Raw genomic sequence first — 19,179 nt, forward strand, 5'->3', positions numbered from 1 at the left:
ACTGAGCTTACAGCTCACTTACATGAGAGAGCTTCAAAGTCTGGCTGTGCCTGCGCTCCATTTCCCCACTGTAGTCATCAGGGTGACTGATTAAGCTCCACTCATAGATGTAGGATGTTTCTAAGAATAATAACACAGTGTAAAAACAATCAGTTTTGTGTTCGAGATAAGCCCAGAGAACAAAGAAATCAAGTTCACCACTCATCAGATAAAATGCTACAGTATGAAATCATGACTGCTACTGTTTAAGCCTGTAAAATGAAGCAGTATGACCATATGTTAAACTCCCAGTGTGTTGTAACTTTGTAAAGCAGCAAGGATGTAATGGACTTCACAAATAATCAGCTTCTTCACAAAAACCAGCTTCATGTGAAGCCAACGTATTTTACATAGCTGCTTATGAAACATCTTTTACTTGCTCCTGCAGTTCAGAAGCTGGCAATTTTAAGGCAAATGTTGCATTCAAAACCTATTTTCCTGTCTTCCCTGAGCTTTACAGTAAGATGCTAAAAACTAGGCCACATCATCTTTTGGTAGAAATTACAGGCTTTCTATTGTACCATCTGGCTAATAAGTTCAGGTTCTGAAAGTAAAAGCCCCTTGAAACAAATTCCTCTTAAAAATCTAACAGAGTAAATCCTCTCTGCAGTTAGAGTCACAAAAGAGGCAATATTAGAAATGAGAAAAATTGTTTTATTCTAAGTGGTGGATGTTTACATAACTCAGAACTTGTCTGCATTTACAAGTTGGTAGTGTATGAATCTTCTTGTATACCAAGGCATTAAACTCACCTGTAGATGGTGGTGGGACAGCAAAGGCATTCAGTTCGACCTCATTTTTTGGTAACATCACTTGTATGTTATCTCCAGCAGACACAGTAAGTTCTTTAACTACATATAAGATAGGATGAGTACACTATGTTATAACAGATGGAACTGATATAAATTTAGTATCTTCAAATATTATTTGCAATGGATTAAGTAAAATTTGACAACTATTCTATACAGAACAGGCAGCAATAATTAAAAAAAATTCCTTAATGCATTATAAATTAATGATCTTTTTAATCATGACTGTGATTCCCTCACCTTTTACCAAACCAAAGTTTTTTTTCTTCTCCATCTATGAAGTGTCATTTCCCTACTTCTGTTTCAGAGAAAAGCATTCTCATTATTCCTTCATATCAGAGGTAACAATGCTCTGCATAAAGAGTTATGTATTGTTCTCAGTAATTGGAAGTGCAGGAATTAAAAAATACAGAAGACAAAAAAAGCATAGTAGAACTTAATTATCACACTTTCTTTCACAAAGAAGTGCTACTTATATGTTTGTGTGGCACTTGTAAGGCAGGTTCCAATGTCCATCTTGTGTTCCTTTTAAGAAATCCACTTGCATAGCAGGGCAAATGGTTATTTCTTATCTGAACTGCCCATTCAACACACTTGCTATCCAGTCATTGTCTGTGAAAACTTTTATGCTTCAAAAAATGCCAAAGTACACAAAAACCGCCACCAGAAGAAACATATAAAAGCACAACTTAGGGAAAGTTTACTTAGTCCTGTATTTCAAATGTTTCAAATATCTTGCTTTTAGTATTGGGAAACCACAGAACAAAAGTTCTTAGAAGGCAGCATTCACTAGTGTGTAAATGTCCGGCTTACAAACTCAGAAGAGATGCCAAAAAAGCTACTCAGCAGTGGCAGCTGATGGGTCTAAAAATGATGCAGTGAAGACACTGAAAACACACTTTCTGTCACTGCTATTTAAATTCACCCAAGGCTTCACAACTGATCATAGAAGTTGCCCTACACACCTGTGGAGCAAAGGTTTGCACTTGAACTTTCACATGCGATGACAATAAAATGTCTAGAAGAGGGTAATGCCAAAAGAGAGAACGAGGGACTGTCATTGAGACTTACTAGACAGTCTGGCTGAGAACACACAAACTTCAGGCAAAAGCAATACAAAGCAGTATAAAGCATCCTTGTACAAAGCAGTACCTACAGTGAGATTCATCACAACCTTCCCTTCAGCTTCTTCTTCCAAACTTCTTTTTGAGCCCTCTTCAACCTCCTCCTTCACAAGAGGAGGAGGAAGAGCTGCCTAGCCAACAGGCAATGGTAATGATGATCAATTGTCTTGCAGAGGAATCTCTTGTAGCTTATCTCTTCCTCTTACCTTCTATTGCTACCCTTGCTGGCAGGTTGCATTTTGGTAGAGGGTGCCAAGTATGTCTGAAACCAGACTTTCTCTGCCAGGAAGCAGAGGGCTTAGCTCTCCACATCCCTCAGTACATTAGGAGTGCAGAAAAACACACATCTGTGTTTCTCTGCTTCTTGTGGCCCTTCTAACCCTTTGTCAGTGTGCACAGGGAGGCAAAAAACAGCAGGAGAAAGGAGATATATGAACATACACACAGAATTTAACACAGCTACAGAGGACATGGTAGTTAAAAGTCCATTCAAAATAAAACCATTTGTATTGCAGCTGTAAGTATGATAAGCTTCCCCACAGTTTTGAAATTAGAGTAAAATTTTGATTTCCGAGGATTTGGAGGCCATGTTCTCCACTGTTAAGGGCTGAGCTTCTCAGGTCCCACCTATGGTGCTTCATGGTATCTAGCAACTACTGCAGAGTTTCTGAGAGAGAGCAGTCTTCTGAAGAGTCACACCAAAAACAACAATACGGCTAGAAGAGACTATTCTGAAACCCCAGAAAGCTTCAGATATTGCTTACAAAGTAAAAACAAAACAAAACAAAACAAACCCCCAAAAACAAAAAAACATTTAAAACAGGTCTTGATCTCTGCTTTTTACTTTGCTGTATTTCCTTGAGTTGTCATTTCCCACTAATGGTGGACTTGGTCAAGGTTTTGCCTCAGAATTAAGTGAGTATAGGGTCTGGGGTTTGCGGTGTTACTGTAGGTCTACAGGTTTAAAGTGGGATTATATAACATTTAGATAAAGAATGAGGCCTTACTAACAACAGGTTGGACACCTGACAGTAGAAAAGTCATCCTCACCCTCTGTCCAATCTGCAGATCCCCCCAGTCCAACCCCTCAGATAGCCAGCTCTGTTGAAATATTACCTGCTTGAGCAGCAGTAGCAGGTAGTGTGAACAGCTGCATGGGCTCAGATGGTGCAGTATTAGTGGGAAGTAGCATGATTTCACCTTCAGTGGCGTTCTCTGGGGCCACTGTGGGAGTCTGGGTTTTCTCTGACACACCCGGGGAGAAATCTGGTTCATCTGAAGAAAAGGAAAGTGTAGCAGCCTGAAACAAGTAATTATAGGGAAAGAGTTATTGCAGGGAAAGAGACATTTTTCACATTTCTAGATTTAGAGGTATGCTGTTTTTTAAATAGCATGTAGGATGACCATAATGATTTATGTTACTAGGAGATTTTATTAATGTACAGAATATCCATTGAACAAGGACTGGAGTTTTTTATGATCAGGCTTTGTAACAATTGCTAATAATTTTCCAAGTTTCAGATGTAGAACAGTCATGTGGTAACCTGGAATACAACTAATGCTACCAGTTACCAAAATATTAAAAAAATCAGTACAACGGGTCTAAATACAGTCATAAATCTTTAAAAGCCAATGTCAGAAAGTCTATGTGGTATTATTGTTTTGTGCCATACTTAAACATAACAGAGTCCTTGCTTCTTACTACATCTGCTCAGTACACAAGTTGTTAGTGCCTTTTTATCTCCTCAACAGTAACAAAACACCCTACAAGTCTCTACTTCAGGCATCAAGCAGCACTGCCTCACCATGTTACTAAGTCAGAACTGCAGCAAAGTACATGGCAAGTGTGGCACAAATAACTCAGAACTAGATTAATCTTGCCTTTCAACAACACATTATCCTCAATGGGCCAGCAGGTTTTTCTTAGGATTTTTAAGATTTATCTCTGATCTAATGATATGGGAAAAGCATTTTTCCAATTATGGCTACTTTGTTTGGCATGTGAAGGTACAGCAAAATGCTATTATTTGTACATTGTTTATTAATTGAAGAATAGGATTATGAAAGTTGGTGAAATGTACACTCACATCACAAATGGCTGAGGTGGAAAGGGACCCCTGGAGATAGCCCAGTTCAGCCCCATCCCCCAAAGCAGGGTCAGCTACAGCAGACTGCTCAGAACCAAATTCAGTGAGGTTATGAGTATCTCCAAGGACAGAGAATCCACCTCTCTGGAAAACTTCCAGTGTTTAGCCATCCTCAGAGAAAAAAATATGGAGTTTAGTGTTTAAATAAAATTCCCTGTTTTTCATTTTGTGTCCATTGTATCTTGTTCTGCCTCTGAACAGCACTGAGAAGAGCCTGGCTCCATCTTCTCCACACCCATCAGAGTTATTTACACACATCTGTAAAATCCTCTGAACCCTCTGTGCACAAAGCTGAACAGTCCCTACTCTCTTTGCATTTCAGGTGCTCTACTTTCCCTTTGCAGTTTGCCTCCCTAGGAAATAAGAGCAGCCCTGCCTTGTGGACAGGAGAAAAAGCTCCAGCTCCTTGTGCAGCTGGGAACGTGAAAGCAATGCCAGAACTGTTCCTTGCCAGCCTATAAGAAAACACACGGAAGTCATCTGCAACTCCATCTCAACCTTTAACAATGGACACAGAGAAAAAAATTCCTGTGCAGTGTCAGAGATTGTGGCTGCCCACCCATGAGGATGCCGAAAATAACGCCAAGAGCTGCACTTTTGGGCGAGTCCATAATACAGACAACACAAGCACCTTTTGGTCAGACCTCCAGCTCTGCTCCATAAGCAGACAGTACTCTCTGAGCAGCTGGACACTGATAGCAGGATCAGGGACTGCGGCTCACCTAAAATAGTGCCTTCAGGAATCTCACAATTGATAGCATCATGTACAGGGAAAACCTGGAACCCATCCTGCTTTTTATCTTGACAAAAGGTCTTGCCTCCAGATAGGCCTCCTTTACATGCTCACTCCAGTCTTTATAAAAGGATTTTCTTCCCACACGTGGGCAAACCACAGAGTTTTTTTGTCTCCTGAATTTGAGGGAAGTCTACTTTCCTGAGCTTCCTCTGGCCTCTCCTCTCCTCATCCGTTGCCAGTCCAGCAGATGAAAAGCAGCCATCATGGCTTTGTAGGACAGATGGAGACAAAGTCACCTCAAACGTACCTTTCCAGGGTGCCTCTTCTGCAGCGACACCAAACATCACTTCAGTCAGCAAGCCTAGGCAAGACACTGCAGTCAAAAAAGGTGCCCTGTGGCACTGTCACGTCTGAAGTGGTGTCACAGCCAAAATGACAAACTAAAAATGTTAGCAGACAGCAGACAACTGGGACGGGGACAATATCAGAAATTAAGCTCTCAGACAGAAACTGTTACTGAGAGATTTGCTGGAAAAGATGTGGAGTGCAAGATTAACCTAAATTCCAGCTTGAGAAGTGAAAGTTAAAGGAAAGAAAAGAATTCTTTCTGGGAGTGAGTCCAATAGGCAGCTCTGCTGGTAGGGACTTTGTGGGTTTTTGCTTTTACCCTTTTTTACAGCCACTATTGCTCGATACAAACGCACCAATGGTGAGGGCCCACATCCTCCAGAGGGCCCCAAATCCTCTGGATTTGACTTGAGTGCAAATCTCTTGAGAATTCCAAGAGAAAATAAGAACAACCATATAACATGAAGTACAGACTTCAAAACAGAAAGAAAGGTAAATCTAAATATCAAAACATCTTTCAGGAGTTTTAGACCTCTTTTATGGATCAAGCCAATGTATTTTTAACCAAACAGAACCTTTCAGCTTCTGAAGGCATCAAAACTGAAACAAAGCCAAAGCAGGAGATGAACATCTATGTTATTCAACTGCATTCTAAGTCTTAAATATGAATTCTGAAGGCAAGTCAATCAGACACTAAAAGGCTCACCACCACAGAGTCTGTCAGCCATCTTAAATTTTCTTAGGTAGAGATTTATATATTTTGACTGCACCATTATCCCTGCAAATACAATAAGCACAAGAATTACATCAGGCCTTAGCTGTTGAATAAATGTTTGGAACATTGCAGCATCAACACAGCCACAGCTAGACTCTAGCTAAGACCTTAAAAACCTTACTTGGCTTAGCAGATCAGCAGTTCACTGAAAAATTTAAAAATAAAATTAATTCCTTGCAGATACCTCACTTCAAGGATAGGCAACACTGCAGCTTTCAGATCTGGGCAGCTGGACAGAACATACTCTGTATAGATTTCTGAATGTACTTAAATTATTGAGCTGCCAGAGACTGACAGTCCATAAGATCCCTCTGAACTCTGATGTAAACCAAACAGTCAGGTGACTCACTTAAGTGACAAACTCCATATTCTCTCTCCCAAATCACATACAGAAACTCCCTGCATCTGACTGCATTTATGACAAAGATGCTCCGAGGGCACAGACTCCAGAGGTCTGTGTTTTGTTGGTTTCTCAGTTTAAAATCTCTGTGCAGGTCCTTGCTCAAAGAGCAGAGCACCTGACCCCACATCCTGCTGACTACTGTGAAGAGAGGGAATCAGGGAATTGTATTTTTGCCACCTTGCTCTGTCTGGCTTGTCACAACAGCTTTGTCTGGAAGCTGCAGAAGGGAGTGCGTCAGCACAGACCCAGGGACAGACACATAGAATTGCCATGGCAGAACTGAGAGGATAATAGGAAAACATTGTATAATGTGCAATAAACAGGGCAATTCATTAAATTTAGTAGCAAGCATGATTTTAAGACCTTCATATTTTCATAACCTATACAAAACCACCAGTTTGAGAGGTTGTTTGGATCATACACCAATGAAAAAACTATTTGGAGACCTCTTGGCATTTTTAATCTAGGGTAAAAATTTAATATTTCCTTCGTAACAAAATTTGGTTTTCAAAAACCAACCTTTTTCAGAAGGAAACACAAATATATGCTAAACAATCCATCTGAGATTTGATGGAAATGTCTGCTTGCTGGAGAAAGAGCCATAAGAAGGAAATTCTATCACCACAATATACCACAGGCAGCTTCAAAAATTAAAGTTCCTAAACCAGAAGATCTTGGAGCCAAGCTGAAAATTTGTATTAGGCATACCTGGCAGGGCTTAGGAGGCAGAGGACTGGCTGCAGGGGCCACCCTAGTGGTTCCAGTCAGTATGGCAGTGGATGGAATCAAGCCACCGTGCACCAACACCGCAACCTCTCAAACCTAGTCAAAAAAGGGCAATAGCCACTGTGGGCAGGGGACACAGGAGTATGTGGGGGGGATGCACAACAGTAGGCATAAGAGGAAACATCAGGAAGCAAACATTATTGTGCTGGAGACACTGTTGTGGAAACATGCACTCCATGCCACCTCCCAGGGAAATGAGGCCCACAGAGAAGCCTACATCAGTGCAGATGAAACGAAAAGGAAAGAACAGTGACAGAAAATAGAAAGAAATGACAAATGGCAGAAAGGAGACTGCCATGCACTGACTCCAACTTCCTGTGCCACTTGTTCCATCACCAAAGTGACCAAGCATAATCTGCAGTGAAAGAAGGGGAGTGGAGACTAGGAAGGGGAGATGTGTCTGGACTGAAGCTGATTCTAGGGAAGGTCAGGGAAAACTATTGCTAAAACTGCTTATCATCTCCATTTCTCCATCCATGTCTAAATTCAAAGGAATTCCCATCTGGGAAACAAAGGTCACTTAGGCTTTGGCAGTTTCTGAAAGCCTTCTGCTTCCCCAGATTCTTTCTTTACACTAATAGAGAGCCTTTAGAGCCACTTCTCAATACATGCCATGAACAGCTTTTGATGTTATCCCATTAACATGCTTTCTACAGCTGTGCTCACAGAGCACATCCCAGCCACCTTCTAACTACACTTGTCTTACCACTTCTTCAGCATCATTATCAGCTGTGGCTAAAGACTGACCCAGGTTTGGCATTTCATCCCTTCTGCACTGAAAACTGCAATCTCATTTCTCAGCCTTTCTATTGGAATTTCAAGTGGCTGTGTATTGTAAATCCAGGCAAACCCGATGGGAAGAAATGATGATGTCTGACTCAGTTCAGAAGGCTGAATGATTTCTTTATTATAACTATGCTATAATACATTAATATACTATATAAAGGAAGATACTCAAACTACATACTACTTTCTCTAACTACCAAATCTAACTAACTCCCAACTTGTGACCCTGTTCTTGGGAGTCCAGCCCCAGGTGGATCTGATTGGCCATCAGGCTCAAACAATTCTCACCAGAATCCAATCAAGCAATCACCCCATGTAAACAATTCTCCAAGCACATTCCACATGAGAAAAACAAGGAGCAGAAATAGAAATTGTTTTCTCTTTCTCTCTCTGCACCTCTATTAAAAATCCTGAGAGAGAGAGAAATGTCCCTGTGACAGCTGTGCTAGTGTAATGTTAGCATAATATGAAGATCACACATAAATGATTGTGACCTGGTAAGAAGTAAGTTTCTCTCCATTTCACTTTACAATAAACTCACATCTACAGTCAGTGTAAAAAGATAACGTAAAATCTTTATATTCTAGCTGGAGTGGGAAAACCAAAGGAGATTTATCATTGCTCAGGATGTGAAATCTCAGCTTTCATAAAATATATTCACATGATCCCTTAGAAACATGGAACAAATTTGTTCAGCTCTGACACATAGTTTAGGTGAACCTGAAGTTTTATGACTCCTCTAAGGCACAAGACATAAGCAGTTCAGTCAGCAGGGATCCTGACAATTGGCTAAAGATCAGCACGATGCTAATGGGTCTTCCATTAGACAGCAAAATGCAATGGAAACAAGTTTCAAGTCTTTTTGCACACCTAAAGTTTACAAATATGGTGGAGCACATAGCTACTGCAGGTTCTTGGTGTGACTTGATTTCCATTGCACTACACAGGCAGAAACTAAAAGATGCTTGCAGGTTTCCCCTTGCAGATGGAAGGAAATATGGGAGATGGCTTTAGTACTGCAGTGGTTGGGTGTCCTTAATTTTAGCTCAGCTATTGCCCTGACTTAGAACTAACTGCATCACTAGTGCATGACAGAATGTCACTCTAAATTTTATGAGCAGTGACAGTCTACTTTGGTATTGTACTCTTCATATGTACATATAAATATACTTTTTGCATACTAAGAAAAGAACCATCAATATCTACTCCTCTCACCTAAATCCCCATGTTAATTATGCTAATTTCAAAGTGTGCATGGTAGGAACTTTTCAAAACAGGTCTCCAGTCATTAACTCTGCTTGCAGAAGCAGTACCTGATTTTTAGTTTGCCACAGCACTCATTCTGTTGTCAAGTGTTCTTCCATACACATGAAGACAAGTTCTAATCTCTTGTCACTTGTGCCAATACACTCCAGACCAACTTCTTCATAAAAGTTACAGGCTACCTTGACTCTACAGGAGGTGGTCCTCAAAAAGCAGCCTGCTGTCATGGCCCCCACTAACTCCAGGGCAATCTCCCTTGCAATTCTTCCAAATACAAGCCAAAGACTGATCTACTGTAGCCTATGGTTGTGACCCTGCTTCCTCACTTATTCCTGCTCCTCTTAGAAGCATCTACCTCATGCCTACAATCCCTAATTAATTATTTGTTTCCTGCAAGGGTGAGGTCCAGGAGAGTCTTGCCTTCTCAACTTCTGGAAGCAACTCAAAACAATACCTTCTTAAAGTTATCAACAACCTTCAGAAACTTTCTGCACAGCCTTTGCCCTGCTCTCTTGCCCTCCCAGTAGGTATTCAGGTGTCTTAAATCCACCATGAGGACTGGGGCTGTTAATAGGAGGTTCCATCTGGTTACCTGAAGTCTTTATCTATTTCTTATGACTTGCTGCTCTCCACACATCCCCTCCCAGAACTGCAGCCATCACAGATTTCACGCAACTTTCTTATTTGCTTGCATTTTTCTTCCCTACAGTAACAGCAATAAATTACCTTTTTCACAGAAAGAGATACTTGCTGGTTACAAAATCAAGTAGAATTTAGAGCAAGTCATCTAACATTGATCAATTTCCTCTTTCCTCTGGCAAGGGGAGTGAAACCCAAGGAATGCTGAATTTACAGCCTGTCTAAACTTTCCAACTGAACCCACTGTTTTTAAGAAACCAAAGCCCCTTTAGTCTTAACTGACCAAACTAGTTGGCATAAACAGAGAACAGGTGCACTTTACAGAAATAGAGATCAGGTGCATATTACTTATACTGACATTTGCATTGGATTTTAAGTAATTAACTTATTTTTCTAATTATCAGACTCAAGGAGTCTGAGAACAGAAACACCTTATCCACTTTATCCTGCTGCACACCATGGTCCAAAACCACTATCATCCCTCCTTAAGCTCCATGCCCTCTCATGTTTTAAAAACATAAAAGTTAATTCAGCACTTATACCTGTAGCACCACTGTGCATTAGTAGCATGGAACTCATGAAGCAGGCCTAATTTTATCGATGGAGGAGCTTATGTTCCCTGATCCTGGCCTTTGGATACCAGAGGGTCTACTAGTACTGCTCTGCTAACTTCTTCCAGTGAGTCACCAGGGGTCAGAAGTGAAGACCACTGTAACACTATTACACCAGGTCCAGGTTCACTCATTTGTACACTTACAAGGAAATCTCAGAGTGCCCTAAAAGGAACTTTATTCCTTATCATCTGATGAAAAAAAAAAAAAAGTCCTTTAGGGATTCACCTGGCTCTTAAGACTCTAAAGCCTCTTAAGACCCTTCAGCCTCTTCTACATGGTAACATGACTGTCATTTGAGAGTTGTAATATTACAAAGCAATAACCTCATATTTTCAAAGATTTGAAAACAAAAATTAATGCCAAGTATCCTGACCATACTCCGCCTGCTTCGTTACCTCTTTTTGCAAAGCATCCTCAGGTTGCTCAAGAAGTGGAACAGCTGCTTTCCTTTCAAATGTCTTCCCAGGGAGTGGTGTAATCTCCAGAACAGACGACCTCTCTGTGGAGTGTTCATTGATGGAAGTCTGTTCAGAGCTGTTTTTATTCAAAAAGCTTTCCACCTTCCCAGCCTCCCCTTTCTTTTCAACAAAATCTTCTTGGTTATCTCCATCATCCCCTGTGGAAGTATTGAAGCCATTTTCCCCTGCCACTATCAGGCCCCAGTCAGCATAATCCATACTGTCCTTCTGCTCATGTTTGATGCCCATCTGAAAGGGGTCCTGCTCCAACTCTTTATAATCATCAATGTATTCAGGTATCTCCTCAAGGCTGGGATCTTTTCCAAGCAGAGACAGCTTCTTCAGGCTACTCACTTCCTCTGACGGCTCATTCTGGAGTCCCACAGAGTGCACCATGCTTGGGATCACTTGCCCAAAGCCTAGCAGTGAGGCTGGCCTCTGAGAAGGCCTCAGCACAAAGGTAAGGTAGGACTTGACAGTATCAATTTTTTTAGGTTCACAATTGTCCTTGTGCTGGCAGTTCACGATGTAACAGCGCCGTTCAAACATCCAGGACAAGTCACAACCAGAGAGGTCACAACACGCTGCAATGCAGTCGGACACTGACAAAGCATGAGGAACTCGCATGATTTTAGTGGTTTCTAAGTTGGGAGATATTACTGCATCTGAGTATGTGGCTCCTTCTCTGCACTGCTCACAACTGGAACCTGCAACAACACCACCAACATAAGGCACAGCACTACAACCAAGTCATAATATAGTTTACTGTGACCATAAATAGCTTTCAAGATAGAGACACATGGTATTCTGTTTAAAAAAGCACATTTCCTTTCACTAAAATCAACGCTACCTTTTTTAAGCATGTCTCCTTTGCTGTAATATTTGTACTTTGGAGGATTTTCCAGTGTAGGACCTTTACATACTTTGCAGTAGTACCTTTTACTCCTGTACTACCAATTCAAATACATAGAGATGAAAGCAAGTTGCCAATGCTTAAAAACAAGAAAAGAACAGAGAATACAAAAATCATGGGATACCTGTATTACTTCCACAGCATGTTCCTACTGGAATCTTTAAAAACATGTTTTAAAACAAAGCTCAAATAAGATGCTGTAGCATGTCATTGTTTCACTTGAGGGAGAAGGGAGCAAAACTCTAGGAGAAAGATTTGTCATCACATCTGAATGCCATGAAGAGTCCTCACTCCAATATACTTACTGGTCTTAATATAAAACCTGGATCAATTTCTCAAACTTTTGCTGCTCCACCCACAAGTTCATGTAAAAATCCAAGAACTTGCCCCAGTATGGAGCTCCTGCCTTCATTTCCAGTAAAGCTGAAATATTTTAACGTAACATCAGAATTATTTTCATAGCACATTACAGACTGAGTGTGAAATGGTCAAAAAAAGCATGAATCAACATATTATATATATGTTATATATATATAATATATATAACATATATATATAAAAATATATTATATGTATATTATATAATATAAATATATTATATATAGCATATAATATATATAATATTGTTACATTGTGCTCATGGGCACTCTACTCCCCCTTCCCCGGAACCCTATGACTCTGATCAAGATAACCCCGGACCCCTCCTTCCTGCCCCAACGGGGTTGGCAGAGAGCCAGGGAAGCCCACCCTGTCCAAAGTCTAGATAAACCCCTGACATTTCCTGTTCGTCCTCTTTTGCCCCGCTCTCCCCATGGACATCACAGAATAAAGAGAACTGCACCAACATATATTGGGGTAAGAGCCTCTTTTAGAAATCTTTTCCATCTCCTGACATTCCTCCCCTCAAAGCCTCGGATCTCTTGGCTACCCTGATAATTCAGGGGGCTGAAGGGGGGGGAAACGTCATAATATTATATATATAATATATATAAATATATATTATATGTATTTGAAATATATATCAGCCTATAATATATTATATATATTATATATATTTAAGATATCTTAATATCTTTTCTAGGTGTTTTTTCCCTGGTTATAACTGCTCTTCAGAATTCTTCTCCCTAAAATCTGATTATGTTTCAAAAAAGTTGAGTAAAATCAGAAAATTATTCTCTTTGGTTTTCAACTGGACTTGCTATCTCAATGAATGAAAACAAACATGTTTTTTTTAGTCAAAGACCATCATGCACTGTGGAGCTAACAGGAATGGAAGACAAAGCTGACTTTGCCTGCTTTGTGCCTCATTATTCACAATAGTATAGGTCAGGAAAAATGAAATCAAAGAGTAGGAACAGGCTGGCAATAGGGGTTAGGTCTGAATGAGATGCAGAGATTCTCCAACACATGCAATGTGTCCAGCACCATATCACAGTCCCCACCACCTCATCTGGGCTGAACTGTACACACATCTTCACAGTACGTGGTCTGAATACAGCTATCAAAATATATGTGGGGAATCAAACTGCCTGGAAAGAATGTCCAGCTTGCAAAGTAGGTTAGTTCAATGCAAAAAAAAACCCCAAGAAAACAAATCAAGCAAACAAAAAATATTTCACCATATATTGAGGGATAGAGTGGTCAAGATGGTATGATGGTTTTGCACAGCTGGCTTTGTGGGTAAGGAAAAACATGAAATGAAGCAAATCTTAAAGATTGATGACATGCAAATAGGTATGGCTGAATAGGAAGCTGACAAAAAGGATAAAGAGCTTCAAGTACCATTTTTCTGACTACAGCTACTCCTTCACACAGAGCTAGGATGCTGTCGACTGTTCCACTTTACACTTCCCGTGAAAAAAAATCTATCCAGGGAAATACATACTTAAAACAACCTATCCTGTTCTTACATAGCCCAGACATAAAGTATCCATATCTGTACCCAGAAGATGCTCAAGATTTCTGCATTTTTTTTTCTGTTATGATGCATATAAACATTTTCTCTACGTTCCCTTTTACCTCCAATAACATAAGACCCTGGCAGAGACTCGGAATTGTCATCACAAGCCTTTTCTTTGAGTTGTCTGCACAACTTAGAACAGGGGAGCCAGAAAAAGTCTGGGTTAAAATGAAGTATAGGAGTCAGGCATCCCATTCAACCACTCTGTCTTTTTGCAACTCATATGCCTTTATTTAATCCCATAAATCAGTAGAGAGGTGAGTAACAGGCATTTAAAAAGGGAAAACAGAAACATGACTCTGTGCAAATGTGTAATATCAGGTCAGTAACAAATCATTACAATGAATACTTTAGGAACAGCACTATTAGTGTAGGTCAAAAAGCTCCTTTGATGGTTGTTTTCATCACCCCTTTCTTTAACTTATTCCTGAAACAGAAAGTGAAGAGGGTGTTAAAAAAAATAAAACTGAAGGTTTCACTATTTATTTGTTCAGAACAGAATGACCAATAGATCTTGCTTTAGAGACAGGCATACACAACTGGGACACTCCATAGCTCTAACCTGAGGCCGGACTTCAAGTCCTCAATCAGCTTCAAATCTCACTCCACCACTTTCAGTTTGACACATCAGTTACCACACTGCAAAGTCAACATACCTCAAAATTCATGGTGCTTCTTTAGCCATAGAGAGAAACAAGTCCAGAACATTCCTAATATGATACATGACTTTGAATCTAGATCTCCCAAGTACGCAACCTAGCCACAAACCTTGGCTACCTGCTTTTGTAAATGTCAGATAGCCTTGGTTTCATCCCAACAAGGAACAGAAAAAAATTTCAAAGTAATGGAAGTTTAATCTCTTGCTTTATCTAGAACTTGAGTTGAATTGTAGCAGTAAGTGTGCAAGAAAGGATGAATTTATCAAGCTATTTTGGCTTCACACTGGGTGTGTTCACTTCACATGAAAAACGTAAGATCTACTAAGAGTGAACTTGATCTGATCTCTAATTTCATATTCTCCTATATCTCATCTCCAGTCTGCAGTAGACTCAAACAGAGATAGCGAGGTCTCTTATTTACAGAAAATTCACTGAAGGTGTGCAATATGAAAGGTCACTTAGTCTGCTATAGTATTACCCACTGTGTGAGGTCATAGCACAGCTATTTTATTTTAGTTAACTGATCTCAGGAATTTCTGACCAGTAATGGCAAAAACCAGCATCATGCAATTCTCTGTTTAGAAGAACTCATTCAAGTTACCAACAGGAAGACTGGTTCCCTTTATTAAAAGCCCCCAAAACTCTCTAGAACATGAGTCAATAGCCTAAAACTTCTGCAAGCTTCTCTTACATCTACAGTAGGACAACACTGACATATCCAGAGACCTAGTCAGACAAGTTAGTTACCATAAAAAAACTCCCAACCTATATCCCCTAACAAAATCTTAACATAGTCACAGTGTGGAATACAGTTTCATTTTAAAGATATTCCCTCCTTTAATGAGGAAACATCCACACCTTTCTTTGAGCTTCACACTACTACTCCTTCACATCTTGGAGCATAAGTCCATTGATGTGAAGAGCCCATTGGGAACACAGCTGTTTCCCTGTTGCAGTTGGCTGGAGACCTTTCCTCAAGTGGACATGGAAACCTAAGAGTTTCTTTCCCCCATGCTCACACAGCCATAAGCACTTGAAAGATTTGGCAGCAAGTATTCTTTAGTCAGTCAGTAGAAAACTGTGACAGTGTACTAACACTGAGTTCATCACAGCTCATCACCCCAGGAGGAAGCCCTGCAAGGGCAGAACTATCCACTCTGTTTGCTTTCCCTAGCAGCAAACACTGTAAGAAACAGAAAGAAGTGGCAAGAGGAAATGTACAATAATAGAGAAAAGCTCAGATTCAGACTTGCACCAAGAAATGTCACATTTGACCAGAATCCCATTACCTTTTTGCTGGCAGCAGAACATTGAAAGCCCACATAGCACTTATTCTCACAGCCTAAAAGCCTCTGAACTACCAGAGCATGGAGGATCCTATAGCAGTTTGCTAAAGGAAGAGTAAGATCATCCCTGTTTTCTCACCATATGCTCTATCCACTCTCTTTTGGCAGCAAACTAGTTCTATTATGTTTTTAGGCTTAGTGATCTTTTTTAAAATCTGTTCAAGTAACTTCTACCTCATTTGGTGAATTTTGAGATGAAAGACATCGTATCAGCAAAAAATAAGTTTTGTTTTTTCCTACTTCCATTATAACACACTGAAACAATTTTGATAAGTTTCTGGAAGAAAAATTAAAATAAGTTTTTAATTTTAGTTACAGTCATCTAAGAGAAGAAAGTAAAAAATTCCAATTTTCAAGTTAGAGATAATTTCCACAGCAGAGCTATAAATGCCTGCAAAGCACGCTTCATATCATAAATGATGAAAAAGACTTATATTCCATCAGCCTTACAGAAGGTACTGTTCTTGAAACCAGAAAAGCAGTATCACTGACATCTGAAAATTTCAACATCTGAAATGTCACTGCATTGGTTCCTCCAGCAGCAGTTAACATCCCTGCATACCATGAAAGCATTTTCATTCTTTTACTGCAGGCTGCCCTGAGGTTGTCTCTCAGGTCTTTGAACACAGATACATATGTGATAACAAAAGCTATCAAGAGTAAATATCTGCAAATAATGATCTGCAAAGCCTTTATGGTCATTACAGCAGTCTTCTCACTTCTTTTGTCCAGAACCAGTCAAGGCTTCAAGGCTTCAAAATTAGTTCAGTGGGTCTGATGATCCTTTTCAAGTATTGTTTTCATTCAATGAATTCTCATCATCCCTGTTTGTCGCTGATAAACCAGCTAAGTGCCATTTAAAAAGAAGGGGAAAAAAAAAAGAATAATAAAAAAGAAGGGTAGATGCATGGCTGCAACTGTTGCATCCCTCCACAAGGAAATACCAGACCACTTTCAATGGAGGTATGGACAATGTGAACTAACCTGGCATATGGCGTAACTCACTGTGATCCCAGGGATTGTAATCAAGCACTACACCATCTTGTAGCAGTTGTGCTACAAGTAGTAGCACTACTACAAGACCAGTAGTAATGAAATGTGTTGAAAATTGAGGGCTTGTAATATATTTAGAAACACCTTCTGCTAGAGTAAAGAAGAGAACATTGGTGAAGGCTATCAAGGATTCAGGGAGGTCATATAATCTACATCTGGGCTACATGGACTTGAAAACAGGAGACTAGATGACACAACACCTGTGACTGCAATTACCTGGCAATCGCTGTTTATATTTTTGTTGGAGTGGCTAATCTCAAAACAAAGCACACAACACAATACGACAAAACCAAGAGTCAATCATAATCTGCAATAATATTTGCAGAAATGCATTTTAACAGTGGTATTTGCAAGGTCTGTTTCAAATTCCAAATTAGAATATGCCTGCTCAAGATGAGAGCTAGACTTAATTGCTTCCAAGATACTGAACGCTCAGTTGCAAAGTAAGCTCACTTTCCTGTGCTGGAAAACAATGTCTCCTCTCTCATAGAGAAAAAAGAAATTGATACATTAGCAAAAAAACATTAATTAATGGCAGAATAATTGAAATGTATTTCAATATATGCTGCTTTCATCAATGAATGGATTCAAAAAAGTGAAATGAATAAGCACGCTAAGGAAAGTGTACATGGATAAATTAGGAGCTGCATCCAGAGATTTTGGAAATCAATCACCTAAAATGCATGAGATGTTGAGTGATAGAGGCATGGTACACACTCATACCTATTGCTACACTCAACTCAAGCGTCCTGAGAAGCATGAACATTAGTCAGTGGTGGATATGTGTATCAATTAGGTTTATGAGGCACATCATGGTAGTTCAGGGCAGGGGTAAATGGACTGCCAGAATGCCTTTGTGAGAAGACACCAGAAAATGCCCCATGTCAGGACAGAACTTGTTACAAGACTGACTCACAACTGGCCAAGGTTGAGCCAAACAGGAGCGGTGGCAGCTCCTCTGTGGTAAGGTTTTAGAAAGGGGCAAAAAGTCTGGCACAACCACAGCAGGCAGGAGAGAGGAGTAAAGAAAATGTGAGAAAAGTCATCCTGTATACAGCAAGGTCAGTGAAGAAGGGGTAGGAGGTACTCCAGTACCAGTGCAGGGATTCCCCTGCAGCTGTGGTGAAAACCATGGTGAAGCACTGCTTCATTGTTCTGCTGGAGTCCATGGAGTTCCACAATGAAGCAGATACCTACTCCTGAAGCCCATGGAGGACCCCACCTCAAACCAGGTGGGAAAGCCCTGAATAAACTTCTGAACCCTTGAAAAACCCAGGCTGGAGCAGGCTCCTGGCCTGAACCGCAAGCCCGTGAAGAGGAGTCCACACAGAAACACATTTTCCAGCAGGGCCTGTGATCCCACAGGTGATCCACACTGGAACAGCCCGTTCCTGACGGACTTTCATGTGAAAAGGACCCATGGTGGTGTAGTTCTTTAAGAATTTGAGCCTATGGGAAAGACCCCATGCTGGAGTAGGGAAAGGGTGTGAGGAGAAAGGAACAACAGAGAGGAAGCATTATGAACTAATTGCAACCTTCATTCCCTGACTCCCTGAGCTGCTCATGGAAAGAAAAAAGAATAATTGGGAGTAAAGTTGAATAAAGAAAGGTGTTTTATAGTAGTTCTTACTTCTCATTATCCTGGTCTGCTTAATTTACAATAAATTAAATAAACTTCACTAAGTCAAGTTTTGTCAGCTTTTGACTGTAACTGGTATGTGAATGAGACATGACCTGTCTTGATCTCAATCCATGGAGTTCTTAATCTTATTTTTCTCTCCTATCTTGCTGAGAAAGGGAAGTGACAGAGTGACTTGCTGTGAGCCTGGCAGCCAGCAAAGGTCAACCCACACATTCATTAAAAGCAGTAAAACACTATCAGTCAAAAACTATCATGGACAAAATAAAACTAAATAAACATCACCTAAAAAGGACAGAGTAGCCCATCTCAATTTCTTTTAATGAACCAGAACATATTTTTCAATATCCTTCCAACATTATTCATCAGTGACGTTGTTTCTGTTTTCTCTCAGTTATGGAGTATCAAGTCTTTCCTTCCTATATTACATAAGTTATCTTAAATTAAAACAAGTGTTGAGATAACTTGGGTTTTTTTTTTTTTTTAAGAAAAGGTAACCTTTAAAAGCACAAGCTTGTGTGCATAAAAACCTGCAGAATGAACATCTAGCAAATTCCTGAGTCTCAGCCAATTCACCTTAAAGCCTGCACTGAAAATAAGTCCTTTTGACTTAGAAGAGATAAGCATTTACTGATACATTGTAGCAAACACATCCTGGAAATTAGCAGGAACCTCCCAGTTT

General features: G+C 40.1%; 1 protein-coding gene across 15 annotated transcripts in view; it reads right to left on the bottom strand.

Moving 5' to 3' along the window:
- The window catches only part of KIAA0319 (KIAA0319 ortholog), a 57,998-nt gene that overhangs the window by 24,286 nt on the left and 14,533 nt on the right, over nucleotides 1-19,179 (bottom strand). For 14 of the 15 annotated variants that reach the window (XM_032746873.3, XM_030265581.4, XM_072924183.1 and 11 more), the window contains 4 exons: nucleotides 10,865-11,634; nucleotides 3,089-3,272; nucleotides 792-890; nucleotides 23-120 (listed from right to left, as the gene is read on the bottom strand). In XM_032746873.3, coding sequence (XP_032602764.3) covers nucleotides 23-120; nucleotides 792-890; nucleotides 3,089-3,272; nucleotides 10,865-11,634 — 1,151 coding nt within the window. The remainder of the gene's footprint in view (nucleotides 1-22; nucleotides 121-791; nucleotides 891-3,088; nucleotides 3,273-10,864; nucleotides 11,635-19,179) is intronic. The other variant, XM_072924190.1, reaches the window with a different exon arrangement.

Source organism: Taeniopygia guttata, chromosome 2, assembly GCF_048771995.1.
Source record: "Taeniopygia guttata chromosome 2, bTaeGut7.mat, whole genome shotgun sequence".
NCBI classification, from domain to species: domain Eukaryota; kingdom Metazoa; phylum Chordata; class Aves; order Passeriformes; family Estrildidae; genus Taeniopygia; species Taeniopygia guttata.